The 23,743-nt window shown below is 40.7% G+C and overlaps 2 protein-coding genes across 3 annotated transcripts; one reads left to right on the top strand and one right to left on the bottom strand.

The window, feature by feature from the left end:
* Positions 1–3,429: 3,429 nt before the first annotated feature.
* On the bottom strand, positions 3,430–8,108 carry uqcc3 (ubiquinol-cytochrome c reductase complex assembly factor 3). 2 transcript variants are annotated; one of them, XM_004911870.4, is made up of 3 exons: positions 7,890–8,108; positions 6,714–6,933; positions 3,430–4,313 (listed from the first exon to the last, which is right to left on the bottom strand). In XM_004911870.4, exons 2-3 carry the CDS (start codon positions 6,831–6,833, stop codon positions 4,185–4,187), a joined length of 249 nt encoding a protein of 82 aa, XP_004911927.1. In that variant the 5' UTR covers positions 6,834–6,933; positions 7,890–8,108; the 3' UTR covers positions 3,430–4,184. The 2 variants fall into 2 exon arrangements, with proteins under 2 accessions (XP_004911927.1, XP_004911926.1); XM_004911869.4 differs by having other exon boundaries at positions 6,714–6,929; positions 7,890–8,107.
* Positions 8,109–12,990: 4,882 nt separating this feature from the next.
* LOC100490538 (protein LBH-like) lies at positions 12,991–22,518 on the top strand. The gene is made up of 4 exons (XM_031897163.1): positions 12,991–13,093; positions 15,246–15,364; positions 18,130–18,328; positions 22,029–22,518. The coding sequence occupies exons 2-4, from the start codon at positions 15,254–15,256 to the stop codon at positions 22,073–22,075; spliced, it is 357 nt and encodes a 118-aa protein (XP_031753023.1). The 5' UTR covers positions 12,991–13,093; positions 15,246–15,253; the 3' UTR covers positions 22,076–22,518.
* Positions 22,519–23,743: the final 1,225 nt, after the last annotated feature.

Raw genomic sequence — 23,743 nt, 5'->3', positions numbered from 1 at the left:
TTGTGGCACTATGCTTGTGTAACAGAAACACTTACCCACTGGCATACCATAAAGGAATCCTTTATTATTTCATTGTTATTTTCACATCTTTCCTGTCTTTCGCTGAGATTTCATCATAAAATGTAAGTAACATACAAGTCTTACCCACTTTCTTCAAATTTCTTTGAAGTCAGCACTTTTTCTATATTCCTCATTGCATTGATGCAAGTCTTTCAGACATTCCTGTGATAGTACTCAGAAGAAGGTATCTAGAATGTCTCCATAAATGATTCAGGTTCAGTTTTTCTCTGGATGTTTGTAACTCTAAGATCCTGATAATTGATATCCTTTATGTAGTATCAGCAGCCAATGTAACAAAATTGTGTTGCAAATAATATCTTGGGCCCGAGGGACTCAAAGCTAAATATCTTTGTCTAATATACAGTTGCAAGAAAAAGTATGTGAACCCTTTGGAATTATATGGATTTCTGCTCAAATTGGTCATAAAATGTTATCTGATCTTCATCTAAATCACAACAATAGACAATCACAGTCTGCTTAAACTAATACCAAACAAATAATTAAATGTTTCCATGTTTTTATTGAACACACCATGTAAACATTCACAGTGCAGGTGGAAAAAGTATGTGAACCCTTGGATTTAATAACTGGTTGAACCTCCTTTGGCAGCAATAACTTCAACCAAACGTTTCCTTATTTGCAGATCAAACGTGCACAACGGTCAGGAGTAATTCTTGACCATTCCTCTTAACAGAACTGTTTCAGTTCAGCAATATTCTTGGGATGTCTGGTGTAAATCGCATTCTTGAGGTCATGCCCCAGCATCTCAATCGGGCTGAGGTCAGGACTCTGACTGGGCCACTCCAGAAGGCGTATTTTCTTCTGTTTAAGCCATTCTGTTGTTGATTTACTTCTATGCTTTGGGTCGTTGTCCTGTTGCAACACCCATCTTCTGCTGAGCTTCAGCTGGTGGACAGATGGCCATAAGTTCTCCTGCAAAATGTCTTGATAAACTTGGGAATTCATTTTTCCTTCGATGATCACAATCTGTCCAGGCCCTGATGCAGCAAAGCAGCCCCAAATCATGATGCCCCCACCACCATACTTCACAGTTGGGATGAGGTTTTGATGTTGCTGTGCCGTGCCTCTTTTTCTCCACACATACGGGCTCATTTACTAATCCACGAATCCAAATGGGAAAAATTCGGATTGGAAAAGGAAAATTTTTTACGACTTTTTTGTAGCTGTTACGACTTGTGCGAATTGTCGCAACTTTTTCATAGCCATTACAAATTTTGTGAATTGTTGCGACTTTTTCATAGCCATTATGACATTTGTGAATTGTTGCGACTTTTTCATAGCCAATTTGACTTTTGTGAATTGTCGCAACTTTTTCATAGCCATTACGACTTTCGTGAATTGTTGCAACTTTTTCGTATTGAGCGCTCTAAAAAGTCGCAAAATACCAATCATTAAGAAAAAAATGCATTCAGACGCTTTTCGGACGTTCGTGGATTAGTAAATGTGCCCCATAGTGTTGTGTGTTTCTTCCAAAAACTCAACTTTGGTTTGATCTGTCCACAGAATATTTTGCCAGTACTGCTGTGGAACATCCAGGTGCTCTCCTCCCATGAAATCCATTCTTGTTTAGTGTTTTACGTATCGTAGATTCACTTACGGGGATGTTAGCAGATGTCAGACACTTTTGTAAGTCTTTAGCTGACACTCTAGGATTCTTCTTCACCTCACTGAGCATTCTGCGCTGTGCTCTTGCAGTCATCTTTACAGGACGGACACTCCTAGGGAGAGTAGCAGCAGTGCTGAACTTTCTCCATTTATAGACAATTTGTCTTACCGTTGACTGATGAACAGCAAGGCTTTTGGAAATACTTTTATAACTCTTTCCAGCTTTATGCAAGTCAACAATTCTTAATCGTAGGTCTTCTGAGAGCTCCCTTCTGCGAGGCATCATTCACATCAGGCAATGCTTCTTGGGAAAAGCAAACCCAAAACTGGTGTGTTTTTTATAGGGCAGGGCAGCTGTAACCAACACCTCCAATCTTATCTCATTGATTGGACTCCAGTTGGCTGACACCTCACTCCAATTATTGTTGGTAATTTTAACCAACCAGAACCTTATTATAGAACAAGACTCTGAGACAAGGTTCTTAGCATAACTGATGCTTTATTCATTAATCAAAGACAGTCTTGGGGAAGCTTTCAGCAACACAGAACAGTAACCTGAAATGTGTCAGTAACAGCTTCCAATGAGACCCTGAAAGTCTTAGCCTTTTATAGAGGATGACATACCTTATCTAAAAAGTATATGATACCCCTTTTACAACTTTCTGTGTGCTCTGTGGTTCCAGCTGTGCAAATAGCAAATTGCATGTAGGGTCTTAGCTACTCAGCACTATCATGTCTGACCTTTGTGATTTTATAAGATGGTATATTTGACTTTTATATTCTACTTTATACCTTGCATATATATTATATGTATATACCTTTATCTCCTACCTCACCTGCCTTGGGTTGTCTTTATAGGGGACACTGGGGGATTTTATGTGTCCCTTTATACAGAACTTACCCGTCATAAGTGAGTGTCTCAACATTATCTCTTGGAGATGTCAGTAGTCTAGGGGTTCACATACTTTTTCCACCTGCACTGTGAATGTTTTCATGGTGTGTTCAATAAAAACATGGAAACATTTAAATATTTGTGTGGTATTAGTTTAAGCAGACTGTGATTGTCTATTGTTGTGACTTAGATGAAGATCAGATCACATTTAATGACCAATTTGTGCAGAAATCCGTATAATTCCAAAGGGTTCACATAGTTTTTCTTGCAACTGTAGCTATCCTGATAGGAGCAGGGTTGTCTGTTGTAAGTGTCTCCTGATTAGGCTGTTTAAGATAATCGTAAAGCTATATTTGTCCAAACTGACTGTCTTACCTTTACTTCTAACAAGGCAGCCAGGGCAGTCTTGCAAACAGGGGACTCCGTCCATTTGTCTCAAATAATGTTATTGTATTATTAAAAAAAATGCTGTCCCAGTATCCCTACAGCTACACTTTGGTAAAGCCCTTATCCAAAGAATTTAGTAAAAGCAGTTATTGAGATAAAGTGAAATGGAACAAGTCTAGTCCAGCCACTTAAGGACCAAAGCCCAATCCTTGTGCATTTTTGCTCTCCAATTTGTACCTGTATGTTATCCACCCACTTAGACTGTAAGCTCTACAGGGCAAGGACCTCCTTTCTTTTGTCTCTTACCGTATGGCACTACATTTCTGTGTATTTATACTTATTTATTGTATTTATTATAAAACTTAACTGTGTGTACTTGTGTATATTGTAAGATTGTATACCACTGCAGATCACTGTAGCGCTTTATAAATAAAGTTCTAAGTACTTACAAAACCAAAAGGACAGTTGTTTTAACAGTTTTAACTTTATTTAAACTGGTTATCTTAATTAACAGAAAATAACCGAGAACCAATTCAGTGTATTTATCAAAACAAGTAAATAAGATTTATAATCTCAATAATAAAATGCACAGCAATTTGGCAGCTAATTTTAGAAGACCTGAGTTGGCTCTAGGAGACTCTTAAAAAAAAAAAAAAAAAAGTTTCCATATTCATATTAATTATATTTCAGAAAATATACATTTTGATATGGTACTTATATTTTATATGTCAGGTTTACAACACAACAATATAAAATGTTCAAGTATAGCAAATGATTTTGGATTTTTGCAACAATCTTCATAAAGTCATGCACTTGAAAAAAGGAAAATTCCAGACACATCCCAGTAAACAAGATGCAATCATTTATGTAAAAACCGAGCAGAAACTTTCCAACGCATACCATTGTTGAGAAAAAATATAAGGTAGGGTGGGGTGTGCTAAAGCATCAATTCAGCATTCTACACAATATTTTTCAGTTTCAAGCTCATTGGAAAGTACAGCACAAACAGGGCAGATACTGCCATACAGGCAGCAAGCTCATGGACACAGTGCTGGAGTCCAACTCAAGCTTTACCGGTGCCTACATGACTGTACAGGACATCATCCATTTAGCTAAGATCCTCCCATAAAAGTGCAGTCATCTGAACTTCCCTCATTCAGTCCTTTAGCAACTTAAGGGGAAGAACCCAGATCGTTTCCAGGTTCATCGTTAATGAACCTCATGAGCTCCATGGGGGCCTCCTGGCCAAGTTCTCGTTTGTCTTGGCAGACTCTTCAATTACCTTAAGAACCAGCTCATTACGTTTCCGCACCTCTGCTAACATAGCTGGATTGGCTTCAGGGAAATTCTGTAGCAAAATTATAAACATTGGTTAGATTTTCTATTAAGCAATTTGTGATCTAGCAACATTCATTGTAAGTCTATGTGGAGTACATCAGCCCCACTTACTCAGATTCTGCTCTAAAACTACAAGCCCTAATACAGGTATGTTGACTGAATAAAGGGGCAGTATACCCCCTTTTTATTATTATCTGTTATTTATAAAGCCCCAACATAAGCAACAATGCTGTATAATAAATGGGCGTACACACTGAACATACAGATTTATATGCAAAGGAGCCAATAACTAATACAAGAGGTAAAGACAGCATTGCCTGAAACAGCTTACAATTTTTCCACATTAGTTTAATGAGTAGGGCTTATGACATAATTAAAACATTAGGAAAAAAGAAATATCTAATGTTTTATTTTTCAGGTTTTTTCCCAGTGGGAGGGGGGGGGGGGGCAAGGTTATATCTTTGTAACTGTAAGAAAGTATTATTAGAAAATAGCTAAGGGATATAAATAGAATTGAAACTTATTGGGATTGCCTACAACAAAGCAGAGAACGGTGTTTTGACCTCAACTGTTCTCTCCCAGAGGGTAACAGCAATCAAAATGCCCAATATGCAGTTCCTCTGAGAGTTCTTTCCACAGATTCAGTGTAGGAAGAAATGTATGGGTCGAAAACATTTCGCTTTATATAAATAAAACTGATTAAAGTCTCACTAAGTATCTTTCTAATTTCTATTACTATTGCAATCTGCTCCAATCTGGCCTGAATATGCACAATTAAAACATATGCTTGGACAGTTCATAGGAAAATGGCAGATTTTCCTTCAGGGTTTTCTCCCTGGAGCAGCAAACACCTTGTATGCCATTAGCCACAGGGACTAAAACAGGTCCATTCTGGGATTCAAAATACACCATGGCGTTTTAAGTGCACAGGACCCCAACAGCCCCAATAAATAGTGACTGTCTGTGGCATCTTACAGCAGCCACTTTGTAAATTATGGCAAATGTCAAACTGCCAGTGTGGACTGGACTGAGTTGCTTTTCAGTAGATCTATTTTGCCACTCTAAGCATTTAGGAAATATTGAGCTGTCAAAAGGTATCTCCATTCCTTCAGTTTTATTACTCAGTATTACGGTTCTGTAAATGGGGGACCCCCATTTCCATTAGCTTTATGCACAGATTAGCTACAGCCAGGGTAGTGTGAGTACTGCACTTACTCATTTAGATAGCATGAATTTTATTGCTAGCCAATTAGACCATTGGAATGTTAAGGTGGCCATACACGGGCCGATTGTAGCTGGCGATATCGGTCTCTTGGGCCGATAAGCTGCCAAATCGGTCTGTGTAGAGGCACAAACGACAGGCCTGCCCGACAGATATCAATGGGGCAGGTTAAATAATTGTCGGATCGGGTACCGCAGCGGCTCATTGATGTGGTCCCTGAACCGACTGCGCCCATTACTGTTGTTCTAATTTGATCATTTGGCCCTGGGGCCAAATGACCGAATTAGCCTAAATTTACCCGATATCTTCCACCCGTAGGTGGGGATATCGGGAGAAGATCTGTTCGCCTCTAGCTAATGAATAAAGAAAGGATGGGGCACAAGTTGCAAGTCTAAGGGGCACATTTACTAACCCACGAACGGGCCGAATGCGTCCGATTGCGTTTTTTTCGTAATGATAGGTATTTTGTGATTTTTTCTGAAATTATCGCTACTTTTTCGTAACCAATACGATTTGCGCGAAAAAACGCAAGTTTTTCGTAGCCATTCCGAAAGTTGCGCAAAATCTGGCGATTTTTTCGTAGAGTTAAAACTTGCGCGAACATCGCGCCTTTTAAGTTTTAACGCTACGAAAAAATAGCGACTTTGCGCAACTTTCGGAATGGCTACGAAAAACTCGCGTTTTTTCGCACAAGTCGTAATGGCTACGAAAAACTCGCGTTTTTTTCGCGCAAATCGTAAAGACGCTGAAAAAAAATTGCAAAAAATACAAAAAAGTCGCAAAATGTTCGTTTTCCAATCGGAATTTTTCCAATTTGGATTCGAATTCGTGTCTTAGTAAATCAGCCCCTAAGTCTTCCTTACACTTGCAATCTACTGGAAATGCCAAGGAATTGAGAGAATTTTTTTTTAACAAGGGACTTTTAACAAGGGAAAACTTTCCCTAAAAAAAATAAATAAAATCACGTTGCTGCTATAAACGGATAGCCAACACCTCCTTGCAGAATATGTTCCTCCAAAGTAAAAAAAAACAGGCGCTTAGATCACTCAAAAAATAAAAAAAACTAAAATCTATGACATATATAAACATATAAATTTTAAAAATAGAACTAGCCGGCAAAGTGCTGTTCGCTGCAAAGTGCGTGCCATCACATATGTACAACGTGACAGTGCAGGTAGGCAAACTTACCCTACACATTTCCAACCTCTGTTGTTGTCCAGGAGCCACAAGCACCCACAGAACGCCACCAATACCTGTGCAGACGCCAAGCAAGAAAGTCCCCTTAACGATCTGCCGCAAAGTCTCCATTGCCACTAAGTGAGCTTGAGGAAGCGATGTAAGACCCAAGGTGACTGATTCATGGAGGGCTAATCAGAGACTGGAATGCTGCCTGGTGTACACTGCCTATCTTGCCAAGAAAGAAACAAAGAGTTGATTTGGGTACACAAACGAGATGAGGACATTTAATGGAAAGAGCGCCTTACGTAGCAAGATAAACTCTCCCTTTGCTCTTTCTCATCACCATCTGATGTTTTAACACATTATTTATTCCATATCACAGCCACAAAAAGCAAAATGGTGGGCTGGGGGTACTGGGTGCAGGAGTTCCCAGGCAGCTGGGGGTACTGGGTGCAGGAGTTCCCAGGCAGCTGGGGGTACTGGGTGCAGGAGTTCCCAGGCAGCTGGGGGTACTGGGTGCAGGAGTTCCCAGGCAGCTGGGGGTACTGGGTGCAGGAGTTCCCAGGCAGCTGGGGGTACTGGGTGCAGGAGTTCCCAGGCAGCTGGGGGTACTGGGTGCAGGAGTTCAAGGGCAGCTGGGGGTACTGGGTGCAGGAGTTCAGGGGCAGCTGGGGGTACTGGGTGCAGGAGTTCAGGGGCAGCTGGGGGTACTGGGGGCAGGAGTTCAGGGGCAGCTGGGGGTACTGGGGGCAGGAGTTCAGGGCAGCTGGGGGTACTGGGGGCAGGAGTTCAAGGGCAGCTGGGGGTACTGGGGGCAGGAGTTCAGGGGCAGCTGGGGGTACTGGGGGCAGGAGTTCAGGGGCAGCTGGGGGTACTGGGGCAGGAGTTCAGGGGCAGCTGGGGGTACTGGGGGCAGGAGTTCAGGGGCAGCTGGGGGTACTGGGGGCAGGAGTTCAGGGGCAGCTGGGGGTACTGGGGGCAGGAGTTCAGGGGCAGCTGGGGGTACTGGGGGCAGGAGTTCAGGGGCAGCTGGGGGTACTGGGGGCAGGAGTTCAAGGGCAGCTGGGGGTACTGGGTGCAGGAGTTCAGGGGCAGCTGGGGGTACTGGGTGCAGGAGTTCCCGGGCAGCTAGGCCGCACAATCCTCCGGCTCGCATAAAGCTGTGCAGCAGAGCTTGAGGCTCACCTGGTCAGTAATGCTGAGGATTCCCATGTCCTGCAGTCAGTCAGCATGGAGCTCCCGTCATGAGGCGGTGTCTCCCGCGGGCCGGAGAACAGGAGACAGCTGCAGGCGCTCAAGCTGCGCCGTTCCTCCTCGATCCTTTTTTCTTATTGCTGCGGGAAGCCAGGGCCCGCCTACTAGCCGTTGGGTCACAGCGCCGCCTACCGCACACTTTCGGAAGTGCGAAGCTGCGAATCAACTTATACAGCGCGACGCTGGCTCTCATGTCTCCGTCTCGTTCCTGATAGCGGAATACTGACACCTAGTGGCGGCTGCACAAATCGCAGGGTAGTGCAATGTGACGCACGAGTGAAATCTAGAACGCAAGGTTGCATGGAACGGCGCGACTTTATCGTAACCTGTCGCTTACTTATAACCTGACCCATGTGCCGCTCATGTTGCACACAAAGGGGGACAATATCAGGCCTGGACTGGGATTCTAAAGAGGTAGTGGCATTTTAAGTACACAGAGACCCAAATAGCCTTCTCCCCCAACCAAATAAATAATAATTAAACTACTGCATCTTACAGCAGCATCTCTGGCATTTGCCATAATCTACAGATTGCCAGTCTGGGCCTGGACAATATTGCTGTGATAGATTTTGCCAACAGTACCAGGCCAGTTATCTGTACAGAGCTGCTCATTATACAGTGTACTCACTGCTGGTCTGTGCAGGAAGCTAGTGGAAATGGGGGTCCCCATTTGGAGCTGCTGCCATGAGGGGAGTTGAGAAACTTGCCTTGGGGCAGTGCCCCACAGGTCACCAGGGGTGGCATCAATATTCTGGTAATTTAAAGAGCCAAATGTCCAAGCACAAGTGTGTATATTCAGGCCAGATTGGAGCAAATAGCAGTTTTCTACACAAGCTGAGAAACCCTCCATATAATGGGCCACTCCTTATTTTAAAGAGAATGGAATGGGAAATACTTTTCAGATTCAAAAATTTTACACTGTTTAATGCAAGACGTTATTAAAATAGATATTTCTTACTTTTTGCCCAATGTTTTAATTATGTCAGAAGCCCTACTCATTAAACAAATGTGGAAAATTTGTAAGCTGTTTTAGGCAGTGTTGTCTTTATCTCTTGTATTCAGGGTTGCACATAGGGGTGAGTAGTAAGCATACTTGGGGACAGGTTGGTAATGGAATGGGGAGGTAAAATAGGCAAGTGGGGTGGGGAAATAGGTGGATGGGAGCAGGGTAGAGACACGTTTCCAAAGTGGGGGGAGATTGCTACAGAGAGGGTGAGGGAAGAGAGGGATCTAACCCTAGCTGGTGATTTGCTGGCAAGGATGGTCAAACCCTAAATTAGCAAGTGGGGGTACTTGTTGTGCCTGTGCCTATAGATGCCTGCTAGGGCTGCCACCTTTTCTAGAAAAAAATACCAGCCTTCTTTTATGTTTATATTTTTTACCTATTAAAAACTTTGCCATCAAAATTTTTACTGGCCAGGCTGGTAAAATAGTGGCTAGGTGGCAACCATAACCTGCACCAGGAGCTTTCTGTAGAGTTGCCACTTTTTCTGGAAAAAAGATGCCGGCCTTCCTATATTTTAATCTTTCCTTCCTATTAATAACATTGGTATCAACTCTAGCTTCCTCCCAGCAGGGTCTGGGCAGAAGGGGTATTTGCCAAGGGTAGGGTTGCCAAGTGTCCGGTTTTCAGAAGGCCTGTTCAGGTGAAAACTGCCTGGCTGGTTTTCCAAATTAGGAAACAAGACTATCCTTTACTGACGCAACAATCAGCCAATCACTGATCATCATAACAGCACCACCCATAACATCATGGTCCTGCTCCCAATGTCACTGCACGCTCCCGCCCAGATTTTCAGAAGACAAAAGGTGGCAACCCAAGCCTAGGGCCCACCAGGACTGGGGGCCCACAGTCGGAACTTGAAGCATAGCATGACAAGACCTTTTATTTTAATCAGCTCAACCATTGCCATTTATTTTTATTTGCTTTAACTTTCTAATAGAGCAGGTGTTTTAAGGGATATTTTTTTCTTAAGGTGACATTTTTTCATTTGTTTTGTATCAAAATAATACTGGTAATATTGTCAACATTTAATTAACGTCATTATCGTTAGATGTGGCCATTTGTCCTAGGCCTTATTCCCACCAGGGGCTCCACAAAATTACTTGAGGTTGTAAAGTTGCTTCTGGGAATTGGTAGTTAACCATCCTATGACAGGGGATGGAGTAGGCTTTTAGAGTTGGAAGAAGACATGTTACACAAGGATGTAGTGTACCAAGGCAGACTTTTATTTAGCAGCACAGGGGGATGGCATCACAATATAGTGAAACCACAAAACAAATCCATCTTTGGTATATCAGTTACATACCTCCCAACTGTCCCAATTTTCAGGGACAGTCCCTCCTTTGACAGCTCAACCTGCAGTCCCGGACTTACTGAAAAGTCCCTCATTTCCCTTTTATCTCTTGCACTGAAAAAGACACAAATTTAATTAAAAGTAGCCTTTGGCAGAGAGCCCAGAAATCTTATCGAGCGTCACCTGCACTTAGATACATTGTTTCTCACATTTAATTAAATAAGTGGGCTTTTGGCAGAGAGCCCAGAAATCTTAACGAGCATCACCTGCACTTAGATACATTGTTTCTCACATTTAATTAAGTAAGTGGGCTTTTGGCAGAGAGTCCAGAAAGGTAAAAAGCAGTTGTGTGAGTGAAGTTTATTAGAGCACAGGTCACATGGCTATGGTACCCTGGGAAATAAAGAATATGGATAGCCCCTTTGAAATATCAAAATTAAATATAAAAAATTGTGTTTGCACTTTTAAAAAAACTGATTTCAGTGCAGGATTCTGCTGGAGAAGCTCTATTAACCCATGCATTTTGAAAAAAACAGATTTTGATCCTTGAGTCCTAAGGGATATATATATATACACATTTTTTTAAACTGGTATTTGTGATTATGGTTTATATGTAATGATCACTTGGTTCAGGGCAGTGTGCCTTCAACTCTATTCTTTGTCTATTTTAGTAAGCTTAGACTATTTCTTTATTTCATACCTTATTATGATCAAGTTATCATGCTTGAGGTTAATCCTCTTACCAATATCTTGAGATAGCTGTGGGGGCCTACCAATGAGATATGTGCCCTAGCAATCTGCAAATTCTTGCAAATGCCAGAGAAGCTGCTGTAAGCTGCCACAGACAGTCACTATTTAGTGGGCCTGTGTGGGGCTGTTTGGGCTTCTGTGTACTTAAATGCCACTGCCTCAGGTCTTCGTTCAGACCTGCTTGTGCCCACTGGTACTTTAAAACATCCCTGCCTCCTCATGTGGGCAGAATAGCACTTGTGATGGGGTTCTCTGCAAAAAATATGGATTTTGAGAGAGGAAGACTTAAAACCAGTTGTCTCTAGAATGCTATAGCTATAATGTCCTCTCTGAATGACTGGCTGCAGGTTTTGTTGGGTATATAACATCAAGGACAACTTGACAGTCCCAAGTGGGTTAATTCCGACAGGTTTCTGTGCATTGATGTACAGATATATACTGTTGGTGGATCCTGACTCAGGTTTGTTTTGAGAGGGTAACTCAGACCTCATAGATGTTCTCATCTTGTCCTAGTTTGATCTTCCCCCTTACTTGTGTCTGTGACTGTTTCTCCCTGCAGTCCCTGAGAAGCTAACAGGTAATCCCTGCAAAAGCTGCTTTACTCTTTTTTTATGAATCAGCAAATCTTAACATTTAACAGCCCCATGAGCCACTTATAACAGGGAGCATAACATGATACATCATCTGTAAAGGGGATTAAATGTGTTTTTCATGCAGATCAATATTTTAATGGGAGGAGCTTATAACCATGCTTCTAGGATATATTCATTATTACAATCAGAGATTGGTGCAAAACTCCAAATGTTTATAAATGTCAAATACCTGAGTATCATTAACTAAAATAGCCTATGGCTAATGCCTAATTTCTGGTGCAAAAATAAGGCTGTATAAAAATGTTATTGAATAAAATACAGTGCAATGCCCAGACTGTGGTATATATATATATATATATACTTAAAATATATCTGACTTATATCTGTAAGCTTTAGAAAAAATAATGAAATATAATCCCATCAGCTATTGTTGCTTTAACATTATAAAAACATTATTTTTAAAATGCTGCTTTTGTTTTGCTGAAGGGCATTTTCAGTCTCCAATTTCATTCTAGCTTCTCCAACAGCATTAACTCATAGCTGTTATCATTCTAAAATAGTTTCCACTTTGCATTGCTGTTGGCTCCTTTTGCAATGCAAGAATTACATACACAGGGGGGAACACTGTCTGGTATTATATAGGACATGCACTGATTTGTACTATAAGCACCCAGTTTCAGTATCCATGTGTTAGTGGAGTGCACTCACTGAAGAATACCCCTAGAAATTATTGATAGTTGGCATCTGACTTCTCAGATTGGAACTGTGCATTTGTTCACCAAAACACTGACTCTAGCACTCATACAAACTGACCTAATAAGAGTTCATACTGTCATCACTCAGCTCTGGTAGACCCACCCAATAAGCACAATAGTAATAATACAAATACAATTTACAGATTTTACTCTTCTCAAGTCAAATGTAGGTAGGCCCAAGGGAGCCAAATAATTGTTTTAAAATAGCAATCTAGCTAGAAAGATCTTAGTTTAGTATTTTCTTGTCCTTTAGCCAGTTCAAACACATACACACAATGGGTGAGTAAAGTACAGGATTGTGTGACTGTGACAGCACAGTGCGGCACAGAATAAGATTAATTAAATTAATAAAAGAAGATCCTTTTTGAGACAAAAATGAAAAGTTATATAAAAAGTTTTTTTTTATTATTAGAAACTATATGATATATATGAATTGTAATTGTTTTATTAAGAAAATAGCATAGACTAAACAGATGTTAAACTAATAATCCCTTAAATCTGTTACAGAATGACAATTTTCATACAAATTAAATAGTGGGTGGGGCAGGTATCAAAATGCATTACAAAATAACAAAATGTACAATAAACCATTGTGTACAAGTAGCAGAGCCGTGAATGACAGCTCAGGAATGATGGGAAAATGAGGATTAGGCCAGTCCAAGGACAGAGCGTCTTAAGGCAGCAAAGCAGCTGAATAAAGATCTCCAGCTTCGAGCATGAGACTGCACAACCGCTGAGAGGTACGCAATATCACAAAAATCCTATAATAATCTAAACATTAATCTAATGTAGACTGTATCACTGCTACCAACATGCACCACATCCTAGAGAAAGGGCAGTTATAGTGATAACTAAAGAACACAACTATCAGCACCTGATTGTTCAACAAGCTGAGGATAATGCTATAAACATATAATAAGAGGACAAGACAAGCAGACAAACATATAGGGGTATTTATCAAAAACTGAGCTTGATACTGCACACCAGCTCTTTATTAACCAGATTTTTAAAGGCATATTTGAGTGCTTTATTCTACCTATATATATGTTATATAACAGATTCCAAAGCCCATAGCTGCATGGCTGAAAACAGAGAATGTCTTACAGTGTTTACTGGGAGGTATTTAAACAGCAGTTATTACTAGCAGTTATTATTATCTGGTACACTAGTATGTGTGTCTTTTGAAACTAACATAGATCTGTGTACCTACAGTCTAGGAACTGACTCAGTTCCAGTATATGAATAAATCTGGCTATTTTGTAATAGTTCCAAACCGTTGTTTTTTGGATTAAGGCCCCCTATTGCAGTACAATATTTGGCCAGGGATCCTCTTATCATTTGTCATATCTTCAAGGGGTATCTAAGATAGCAAAAACTATGATTAGTCATAACCCCGGAACTCATAGCAAATACTTAAGTATACAGTAAAGGTAAAATGATAATTCGATGCTATAGGTTACAAGACATTGGCCAAAATTGCCTGTATTTGTGCTTATTCTTCATGAAATGCCAGAGGCATAAATAATTATTATATCAGATATGAGATCTATTATACAGAAAGCTCAGAATTCAGTTAATAGAGCTTCTCCAGTAGAATCCTGCATTGAAATCCATTTTGTAAAAGAACAAACAGATTTTTTTATATTTAATTTTGAAATTTCACATGGGGCCATTTTCTTCATTTCCCAGGGTGCTACAACCATGTGACCTGTGCTCTGATAAACTTCAGTCACACTTTACTGCTGAGCTACAAGTTGGAGTGATATCACCCCCCTCCCAGCAGCCGATCAGAACAATAGGAAGGTAGCAAGATAGCAACTCCCTCTAGATATCAGAATATCAGTAAGAAATCCAAGTCTGGCTTGGGACTCCTCTAGTAACATGGGAGTAGGAGAAACAATAGGCTACCTGAAAGCAGTTCTAATGTGTAGCGCTGGCTCTTTCTGAAAGTTCAGACTAAAGGTGGCCATACACGGGCCGATTCTAGCTGCCGATATCGGACACTTAGACCGACGGCTCGGGGACCGCATCAACGACCCCGAACCGACTTTGCCAAAACCCGTCGTTATAATTCAATTGGCCAAACAACCCGAATTAGCCCTGTAGGTGGGGAATATCGGGAGAAGATCCGCTCGCTTGGTGACATCGCCTAGCAAGCGGATCTGAAGGTGTATGGCCACCTTAAGGCACAATGCACTGAGGTGGCTGCCTGCACACCGATATTACAACTAAAAAAATACATTTGTTGGTTGAAGAAGGCTAGGATTTTTACACTTTCGGGATCATTTACAATGCCCTGTGTTTGCAAATGCAATTACAAAGCCCTTGGGTGCAAAAGCCAAGTGCCCTCCCCCAGCCCACCCTTCAAAGCGCTGTATTAGTAAGGGGGGCCGCAGGTCTCTGTGTTCCGAAACTAAATGAAAGCCATGACACATGGCTAATTGGCATCTAACTCAGATTCACTTGGCAGCTCATAAACCAGTGCAATCTCCATCACTCCATCAGGACTGCATCAGCTTCTAAGACAGAAAAACCTAATTTTCTGCTCCATGATTGTGATGACCCCTAAGCTTCTCAAAAGCTGCCCAGAAAACATAGAGCATGTGCAGTGTCACAACTCAATTAGATAGCCGGCTTTAAACACATTTAGGGCAATGGCAGACGGGGAGATTAGTCATCCCGCAACAAATCTTCGTTGTCGCAGGCGACTAATCTCCAATGCCATCCCACCGGCTAGAATGTAAATCGCTAGAATGGCACAAATTAACGCAACAACTTCTTGGCGCTATCTTAGCATGACTGCAACTGTGGTTGTGCTTTCTAAATTAGCGCTATAGGGTTTCCAAATGCAGAAGGTTAAGGAAAAATCCATCTTTCTTTTAACTTATGCAGGATAGACCATGAATGAGGTGTCAGTTCTCCACCTGCCTGTGGAGGAGGCAGTGAATGAGGTAATTCACAGTCTGGATGAGATAGCTCTGAAACACAGTGAAAGTCGTCTGCCTTTCCAGGTATTTAAAAATATTGCAGCAGATGAGCCTTGACATTAATTTCAGAAGTGGGGAAATGCCTTTGATCTAATGTGATACTGTAACTTCCTTGAACCCCACCCATTCACAGACCATGCAAGTTAGGAAAGGGAGGGGGTTACTCTTAATGGACCAGTAACAAGAAACATTAAAGCACTGGTAAATTATGGTGTTCCTTCAGAAAGACTACTATAGTTTAAATAAATAAGCTGCTGTGTAGCCATTGGGTCAGCCAATCAAACTGAACAGGACAAAGGCTACAGCTACACAGCTCTAATTCAGCACTATATGGCATTAGGGCAAAGTCAGACCTGGTATAGGGTCCACTGTGCCTACATTTATTTAGGCAGGTAAAAAGAACCGGATCTGCTCTCATCAGCAGCTCCATGTATCTGCACTGACAGGCACAGCTTTGGCCTGAATGCAGCTTCACAGAGCATAGCGACAAAATGCACAAAAGCAGGCATTTCAGGCTGATTTCTACTCTGCTTCATATAGCTGCACACAGGCCGAGGCTGTGCCTGTAAGTGCAGCTACACGGAGCTGTTGATGATAGCGGATACATTTCTCTCCGCCTGCCTACAAAACTGAGGTGTAGAGAAGCAGACCATACGCCAGGTCAGACTTTGTTTTAGGGTAAGGCCCCACAAGGCGGATTTTCAGCCCATACATTTGAAAAATCTTCTAGCTGTGCCAGCACCTGGAAGAACTGAATCCGCCCAGATGCAGGCACACTCAGCCAATATCCTCCAACAAATGCAAAATCTTGGCCTTATTTTTGGCCTTACCCTCAAGGCAGTGGTACACGGGGAGATTAGTCGCCTGCGATAAATCTTCACTATTGCGGGCAACTAATCTCCCCGAAATGCCATCCCACCAGCAAGAATGTAAATTGTAGGTGGGATGTACAACACACATCTCTTTGGTTTTCCGAAGTCTGCCAAAGTTTCCTTGCAAGGCAACGTTAGGCGACCGAAACAATCCGTATATCTTCCCACTGGTGATTTACATTCTTGCCAGTGGGATTGCATGTGGGGGATTAGTCGCCCGCAATAGTGAAGATTTATCGTGGGCGACTAATCTCCCTGCGTGCCACTGCCCTTAGCCAAAGAGCTCATGTTTCAGAGCAGATAACAGATACATTCTGCATAATGCAATGGGCTTAGTCCTTACAAAGGAAGATACACAGACTTGAAATGCCATTCATGGCTTTTTATAGGACTACAGAATGAAACCCAACTTCTATAAAATAGGACATTTGAAGCCAAGAAATAGATTATCTGAAAATTGTTATGTAACAGATATAACATATATAAAAGTATATTTTACTATGGTGTTACTGTTCCTTTAACTGCCATAACAGGTGGAGATGGGAGTAATATGCAAATAAAGTGACAGTCTGATCTATGATCCTTAACCCGATATCCCCACCTACGGGTGGGCAACGTGTAGGGGGGTGGGGAACGTGTAGGGCCAAACGATCAAATTATCACGACGGGTATAGGTAAAGTCAGTTAGAGGACCACATCAACAAGCCGATGCAGTCCCCGATCCGACTAGATTTTTTAACCTGCCTGATCGATATCTGGGCGATTTCAGGCCAGATATCGGTCGGGCAGGCCCGTCGGTAGTGCACATACACGGGCCGATTAGCTGCTGAATCAGTATAAGGGACCAATATCGGCAGCTAGAATCGGCCCGTGTATGGCCTTTAGGCCAGAGGCATGTTGAGTGGAATTTTCCCTTTCCTTTGCCTATGTTTTTGTACTCAGGTGGAGGAAAGCAGATTCACTATCATGCACTCCTTTCTGTAGCTCCATTGACAGGCATGTTGTTATCCTGTCTGGAGCTGCACTGAGCACATATATGTGTGAAAATGCATGATTTTGTGTAACAACATCCACTCAGTGTAGCTCCACACAGGCCTATGCAATGTGTATATCGAATGCTACCTCTACAAAATCAATATAACGAAACAAGGGGGTTCGTATGATATGCGGTGCATGTATGGTGGATCAATGAGACAACCGATATGTATGTAGGTATAACTTTACACAACGCTGTACAATCTTACAATATACAAAATTACACACAGGGAGGACAAGTGTTATAATACATACAATAAATAAGTATAAATACATGGAGTAAGTGGTATGAGACACAGTAGGAAGGAGGTCCCTGCCCCGTAGAGCTTACAATCTAAGTATCAGCAAAAGCCTTGGATATCGATCAGCTCATCAATCAGACATAAGATTTTGCTCGGGCATCTAAGCAAAAGCTGCCTTTAGGGCTGAATCGTCAGATAGGGGTAGAATCCCTATTGTTTCTACCTCAATATCTAACTATCTTTCCTGCAAACTTAACTGTCTCTTTAAAGGAATAGTTCAATGTAAAAATGAAACTAAGTAAACAGATAAGCTGTGCAAAATAAAAAATGTTTTCAATATAGTTAGTTAGCCAAAAATGAAATCTATAAAGGCTGGAGTGAACGGATGTCTGACATAATGGCCAGAACTCTACTTCTTCCTTTACAGCTCTCTAACATGACTCTAAAAGTCAGTAAACAATCAGTGACTTGAGGGGGGGGGCGGTAATAAGATTTTGCTTTTGAATCTTACCTGTGTGCTAAGGATCAAAAGCAAATTAACTGAACAGTCATATCCCATTTAGCACCCCCTAAAGCCACTAACTATCTATTTACACTGACACTGACTGTTCTAAGCTTTTGTTTTACCCATTTACCTCAGATTTTCCCAGACCCTTGTGAAGAGGAAGAAGTTCCAGTAAAGATGAGGGGAAGGTTACCATCCATAGTAGTGGAACCAACTGATTTGATTGCTGTAGAGAGTGGGGAGTTACGGTGGCCACCAGATTCTCTTAGAAAGTCAAAAGAAGAAGCTGGACAGGAGGAAGATTGTGAAGAAAATGAAGCAGGAGAACAAATTGGTATGATATTAAAATTTAGCACTCATACTAAATTTTTTTCCCCCTTGCTTTAACTAGGCCTGATGATAGCCCTGCATATATGAATAAGGGGGCTTAAGAAGAAAAGGCAATCAAAAAAGAATTCAAATGAAAAATAAAGAGAGCAGAAAGGAAAACAATAACAGAAGAAAGAACATAAGAGAGGAAGAGGAAGAGTAGAAAAAGACTGAAAAATGGAGAGGAAATAGAGACGTTTAAAGAGAATAGGAGAAAGAAGAGATACGTGAAGGGGGTACAAAAAGCTATAGACAATGGAATTGAATGGAGGAATAAGTTTAAGAAAGGCGAGAACAAATATATTTTGGTTAGACTAAATATATTATAAAACAAAAAGCCAAAGTATAAGAAAAGTAGTAGACATAGCATAAAAGAAGAAAATAAGCAGAAAAGCAGAAAGTGTGAAGCAAGAAAAAAGAGGTTGAGTAGAGAAGTACACATCATATGTATGGCTATGGCAGTAGGCTATTGTAGGTTTAATAATGAACCAGAATGAAACTTTCATTTAGATGTTCACCCTTACATTACATTTTATTATGTTGTAGGTGGATTCTAAGCAACTTTTTAATTGGTCTTCATTTTTATTTTGTGTGCCTTTTAAATAGTTGTGGCTCGTTCCATCATACAACAGAAAATGCTGTCTAGGTGTCATAGGTCACAGGAAAAGGAAAGGTAAGTTACTGGGGGGTGCCAATATGTTAGGCACCCCCAGTGACTTTTACAGCACCAGCCCGGGGTAACTGCAGTGAGTGTCTCCTCTTCCTTCTTCTGTCTTTGCTTGTGTATGCGCAGTAGAGTGAAAAGTTGAACCTTAACAAAAAAGTCGGCTTTTTCACTCTACAGCACATGTGCCGGCCCTGAGATTCAGAAGGAATAGGGAAACACTCGCTCCTCGATATTTTATCAGCTTTAATCAGTTAGCTTGCAATATAAAGGGTAATTTACAAAGTTTCCAGAGAAAAGTGCAAGAGCTCTAAGGGATGCAAAAGCACACCCCTTAGCAGAGACGGACCAAGCTTTGGCCAATTCCCCCCCATGCGCATGCATGAACACGCACATGCGCAGGGACGTTGTGGATGGGGGGGAACGAGGTGTGCAAGTAGTGCAGACATTGTGAAGGGAAGCGTGCCATAAAATAAGTGGCGAGGGTAAGAGATCCTGGACTAGAGATTGGCAAAAGACGTACCTGCCTAGCGCCCCCTCACTATTACGCTCTAGTCAGGTGCTTCTTCTGCTTACCCCTAGTTCTGGCCCAGCCCCTTAGTGCTCATTCTGGGAGCACTTCTGTCAGGGTTCTGGTTCCAGTGGTGCAAGTCTTTGGCAGGTGTAAGACAGCCCTGTCCTTAAAGGAACAGTAACACCAAAAAATGTAAATCTATTAAATAAATGAAACTTTAATGTACTGTTACCCTAAACTGGTAAAAGTTGTGTGTTTGCTTTAGAAACACTACAAGAGTTTATATAAAAACCCTGGTGTGTAGCCATGGGGGCAGCCATTCCATGGGAGAAAAGGGACAGGTTAAATAGCAGTTAACAGATAAACCCTGTAGAATACAATGGAGTCTTATCTGTTATCTGCTATATAACCTGTGCCTTTTCTCCTCTTTTACAGCTTGAATGGCTGCCCCCATGGCTACACAGCAGCTTATTTATATATACTATAGCAGTGTTCCCGAAGCAAACACACCAGTTTTACCAGTGCCGGGCAACAGTACATTATATTATACAAATATATATTTCATTTTTTGGAGACACCTATGTGCATCCTCCTTCCCATCCCTTATGAATACAGTAGAGCCGAACACAGGAAGCACTGTATTCATGGAGACCATAGGGCTCTGTGCTCTGAATTATGTAAATTATAAAAAAATGATGAACCCCTAATTTAACAAAAATATGGATATTAGAAGTCCCTTCACAGTTGTGCTGAATTATAAAATGCGGAAAGTTGCAGTAACAAAACTGATGGAAAGTTAATATTGAAATTAACAGTAAAACAACAATAATTGAATGCTTCCTGCTGTAACCTATATAGCACACAGTAGGAAAGAGTGAAGGAACAGTAACACCAAAAAATGAAAGAGCTTTAAAGTAATACAAATATAATGTACTGTTGCCCTGCACTGGTAAAACTGGTGTGTTTGCTACAGTAACACTACTATAATTTATATAATAAGCTGCTGTGTAGCCCCGGGGGCAGCAATTCAGGCTGGAAAAAAGGCACAGGTTACATAGCAGATAACAGATAAGCTCTGTAGAATACTATGTTATCTGCTATGTGCCTGTGCCTTTTCTCCTTTGAATGGCTGCCTCCATGGCTACATTGCAGCTTATTTATATAAATTATAGTAGACTTTCTGAAGTAAACACACAACTTTTACCAGTGCAGGTTAGCAACACATTATATTTTAGTTACTTTTATACACTTTCATTTTTTGGTGTTACTGTTCCTTTAAAAGAGTCTAAGATTTGACCATATAAAAATATTGTGTTGATGCTGCCCATTAACAGACCATATATCATTAAAGGATATGATGCTTCATTCATTTGTCAGACGTAGTTTCTTATTATGAAGGAACTGACTACACTAGAAATCTATGTAAGTTATTCAAACTTGTTACAGTTTCCTGCAGAGTAGGGGTAATCTAATACTGTAGATGTTTGCAGACTGTGTTAGTATTGCAGTCAATTAGCTGCAGACGTGCTACAAGAGAAACTTTTAAGATGAGCCAAAAAGATGTGGTAATTTAAGTTATTTTTTATTGTTCATATTTTATTAATCATTATGACAGTGGCTATACTATTAAATATATTATATTCTCAACTCCTCTCTGCATTTAATCCTTTTCTGTGCCTATTAAAATCCAGAAAGGAACTAATTGCTTGCAGGGTTGTGGTTTCTTCTTCCAATGCCTTCCCCATTCAAACTGGCTTTGCAAACAAAATAAGAGATGGACCTATAAACTCACAGTATGCACCTATGAGCACCTAAAGATTGATAATAACGGGCAGATTGATCAAAAAGTCTACAGCTCAATACATGAAAACCCACATTCTATTCATTCCTAAGGGATTTTTAGAAGTGTATCTATTAATGGGTAAAAGTTAGAACGCATTTGATAATTATGCTTCTAAAAATTCCATAGGAATGAATAGAACATGGGCTGTAGACCCATGTTTTGAAAAATCTCAAAGTATTTTGAATAATTAATGATTTTTGAAAAATGTGGTTTTATTATTTCTGGAAATTGTACAATATTATTTAATATCAAGTGTCAATCAAAATCTACCAGAAGAAATTCTATAGAATCTAGGATGGGACCCCTGGCTGCGATACCCACCCACCTCCTCTAGAAGAGTGCGGTATTACCTATCTCCTTACATTTCTCCTCCTGTCTCTATCTGTCACTTCTCTTTTCTTCTTTTATAAGACCAAAGAATGTGTCAATAAAATCTGTAAAATTAATTATACTGAATAAGGCACAAGTGCAAAAAAAGATATCATGCTGTTGTCAGACTGAAAATAAGCATTCCTGCCAAAATTCCACAATTTTATTCAACAATACACCTAACAGTTTAAAGCTAAATATCATTGCTTTCCATAATGTTACAAAACTTGGAAAAACAGTATTTTGTGCTAAATATTCAATATTTTATTTTTTAGATACAACTAATGAAGAAGTTGAAAACCCAGAATCGGAACAAATGTAATATTTACAGAACTGAAGCCATTCTTCACAAATCTATTTTTGAAATAGCTATTCTATTCATTTTAAATTTTATTTAGATTGAAACATGCCATTCGCTATGACAGTACCACTATACAGGGCCTCTTGGTTTATTTTTATTTTATGCTTTGTTTTCGTATTGTACAGCTCTGTGAAATCTGATGTCAGATAGAGGAGATTATGCCCTCGCAGGAGGCCAGTGCTTCAAAATAAACTGTTCCTATCATATATCCAAAATGTTACACTCAATTAACTTTAAAAATATACACTTTTTACTGCCTTAATGCATTTCCTGCAGAAAACCAATATCAGCATTTAAATGGTAAAGTGGACAAGGGCAGTCACCTTAATCAATTATGTATTTTCTGTTTGTAGCACTTTTGCTACTGAGTTTTCAAAAGCAAATAAAACTGATACACTATTTGATCTAAAAAGAATTAAGAGACTTCATTTCATTAAAGTCTGAAATTTCTGCAGAGGGTTAGGCTTGAAAACCAGAGTAGCATGAATATTTTTTAAATCATCCCCATCCTTTAGGGCCATGGCCCATGGGGAGATTATTTGCCCTAGATTAGGCTGATGCCCCACGGAGCATATACAGCAAGCCGCCCATGATAGATCTCTGCTATCACGGCGACTTATCACTCCAAAATACCTTTCCACCAGCAACAATAGGAGCCACCGGTGGAAAGGCCTACACATCACTTTGGCTTTCTGAAGTCACACAAAGTTGCCTGCAGGAGTAAAGTTTGCGCGACTTTGGAAAATCGAAGTGATGTGAAGGCTTTTCCACCGGCAACTGCTATTGTTGCCAGAGGAAAGGCATTTTGAATAGGTTAGTCGCCCACGATAGCAGAGATCTATCGTGGGCGGCTAATAGCTTCGTAGGACATAAGCCATAAATCTCACCTACCATGGACGACTAATCTCTCTGAAATGGCTTCCCACCAGCAATAAAGTGAATTAGCAGCGGAAAGACATAAGCGGCACTTCGTTTTTGAGGTCGCCTTTGCATACTTACTTGCATAAATAAAGTTATACATACATACATTTAAGAAAAAATTAAGAAATATGGGCTCCTAAAGACAGAGTGTAAACAACAAAGGGCCAATTACTGAACCCTGAGGAACCCCCACATTAAGCTGAACCGAGGAAGAAGATTGTTAGCAAAAGCAATTGAGACAGAGCAGTTATAAAGGTAGGGAAAAAAACAGGAAGCCTGTTTAGAACGTTAGGGCCAGCTTATGGCTAATATACAAGGTGCATTTCAGCTGGCATATTTCAGCCATGATCTTGCAATGTCCATTCGCTTGCATTGGAAACATATGGAAGATTAAGTATAAAGTACTTTCTGGCCTAAAAAATGCTAATTTTGGTATAAGAATTTTAAGTCAGCAGGACAGAGTATTTAGCAGGGCAATTAAAGCCCCATCTCTCCAGATAAAGAAGTTACTGTGAAGAATTACAAATAAACAATTGCATGTTATTGCCCCCCCTTATAATTTATATTCAGTATAATAACTATTGCACTTTTCCTCCTCAGTTGCTGAAGCTAACAGAAGCAATTGTAGTTCCTTCGCTTTTCTGCTGCTCTACTCTTTTCCACTCCCTGTCTAGCCTGTTGTATATTACAGGCTGCTGGCACTGAAAT

The sequence above is a fragment of the Xenopus tropicalis genome, chromosome 2, assembly GCF_000004195.4.
Source record: "Xenopus tropicalis strain Nigerian chromosome 2, UCB_Xtro_10.0, whole genome shotgun sequence".
Taxonomy (NCBI): domain Eukaryota; kingdom Metazoa; phylum Chordata; class Amphibia; order Anura; family Pipidae; genus Xenopus; species Xenopus tropicalis.
The sequence above is the reverse complement of the archived record's forward strand: the minus strand, read 5'-3'. Positions and strand labels throughout refer to the sequence as shown.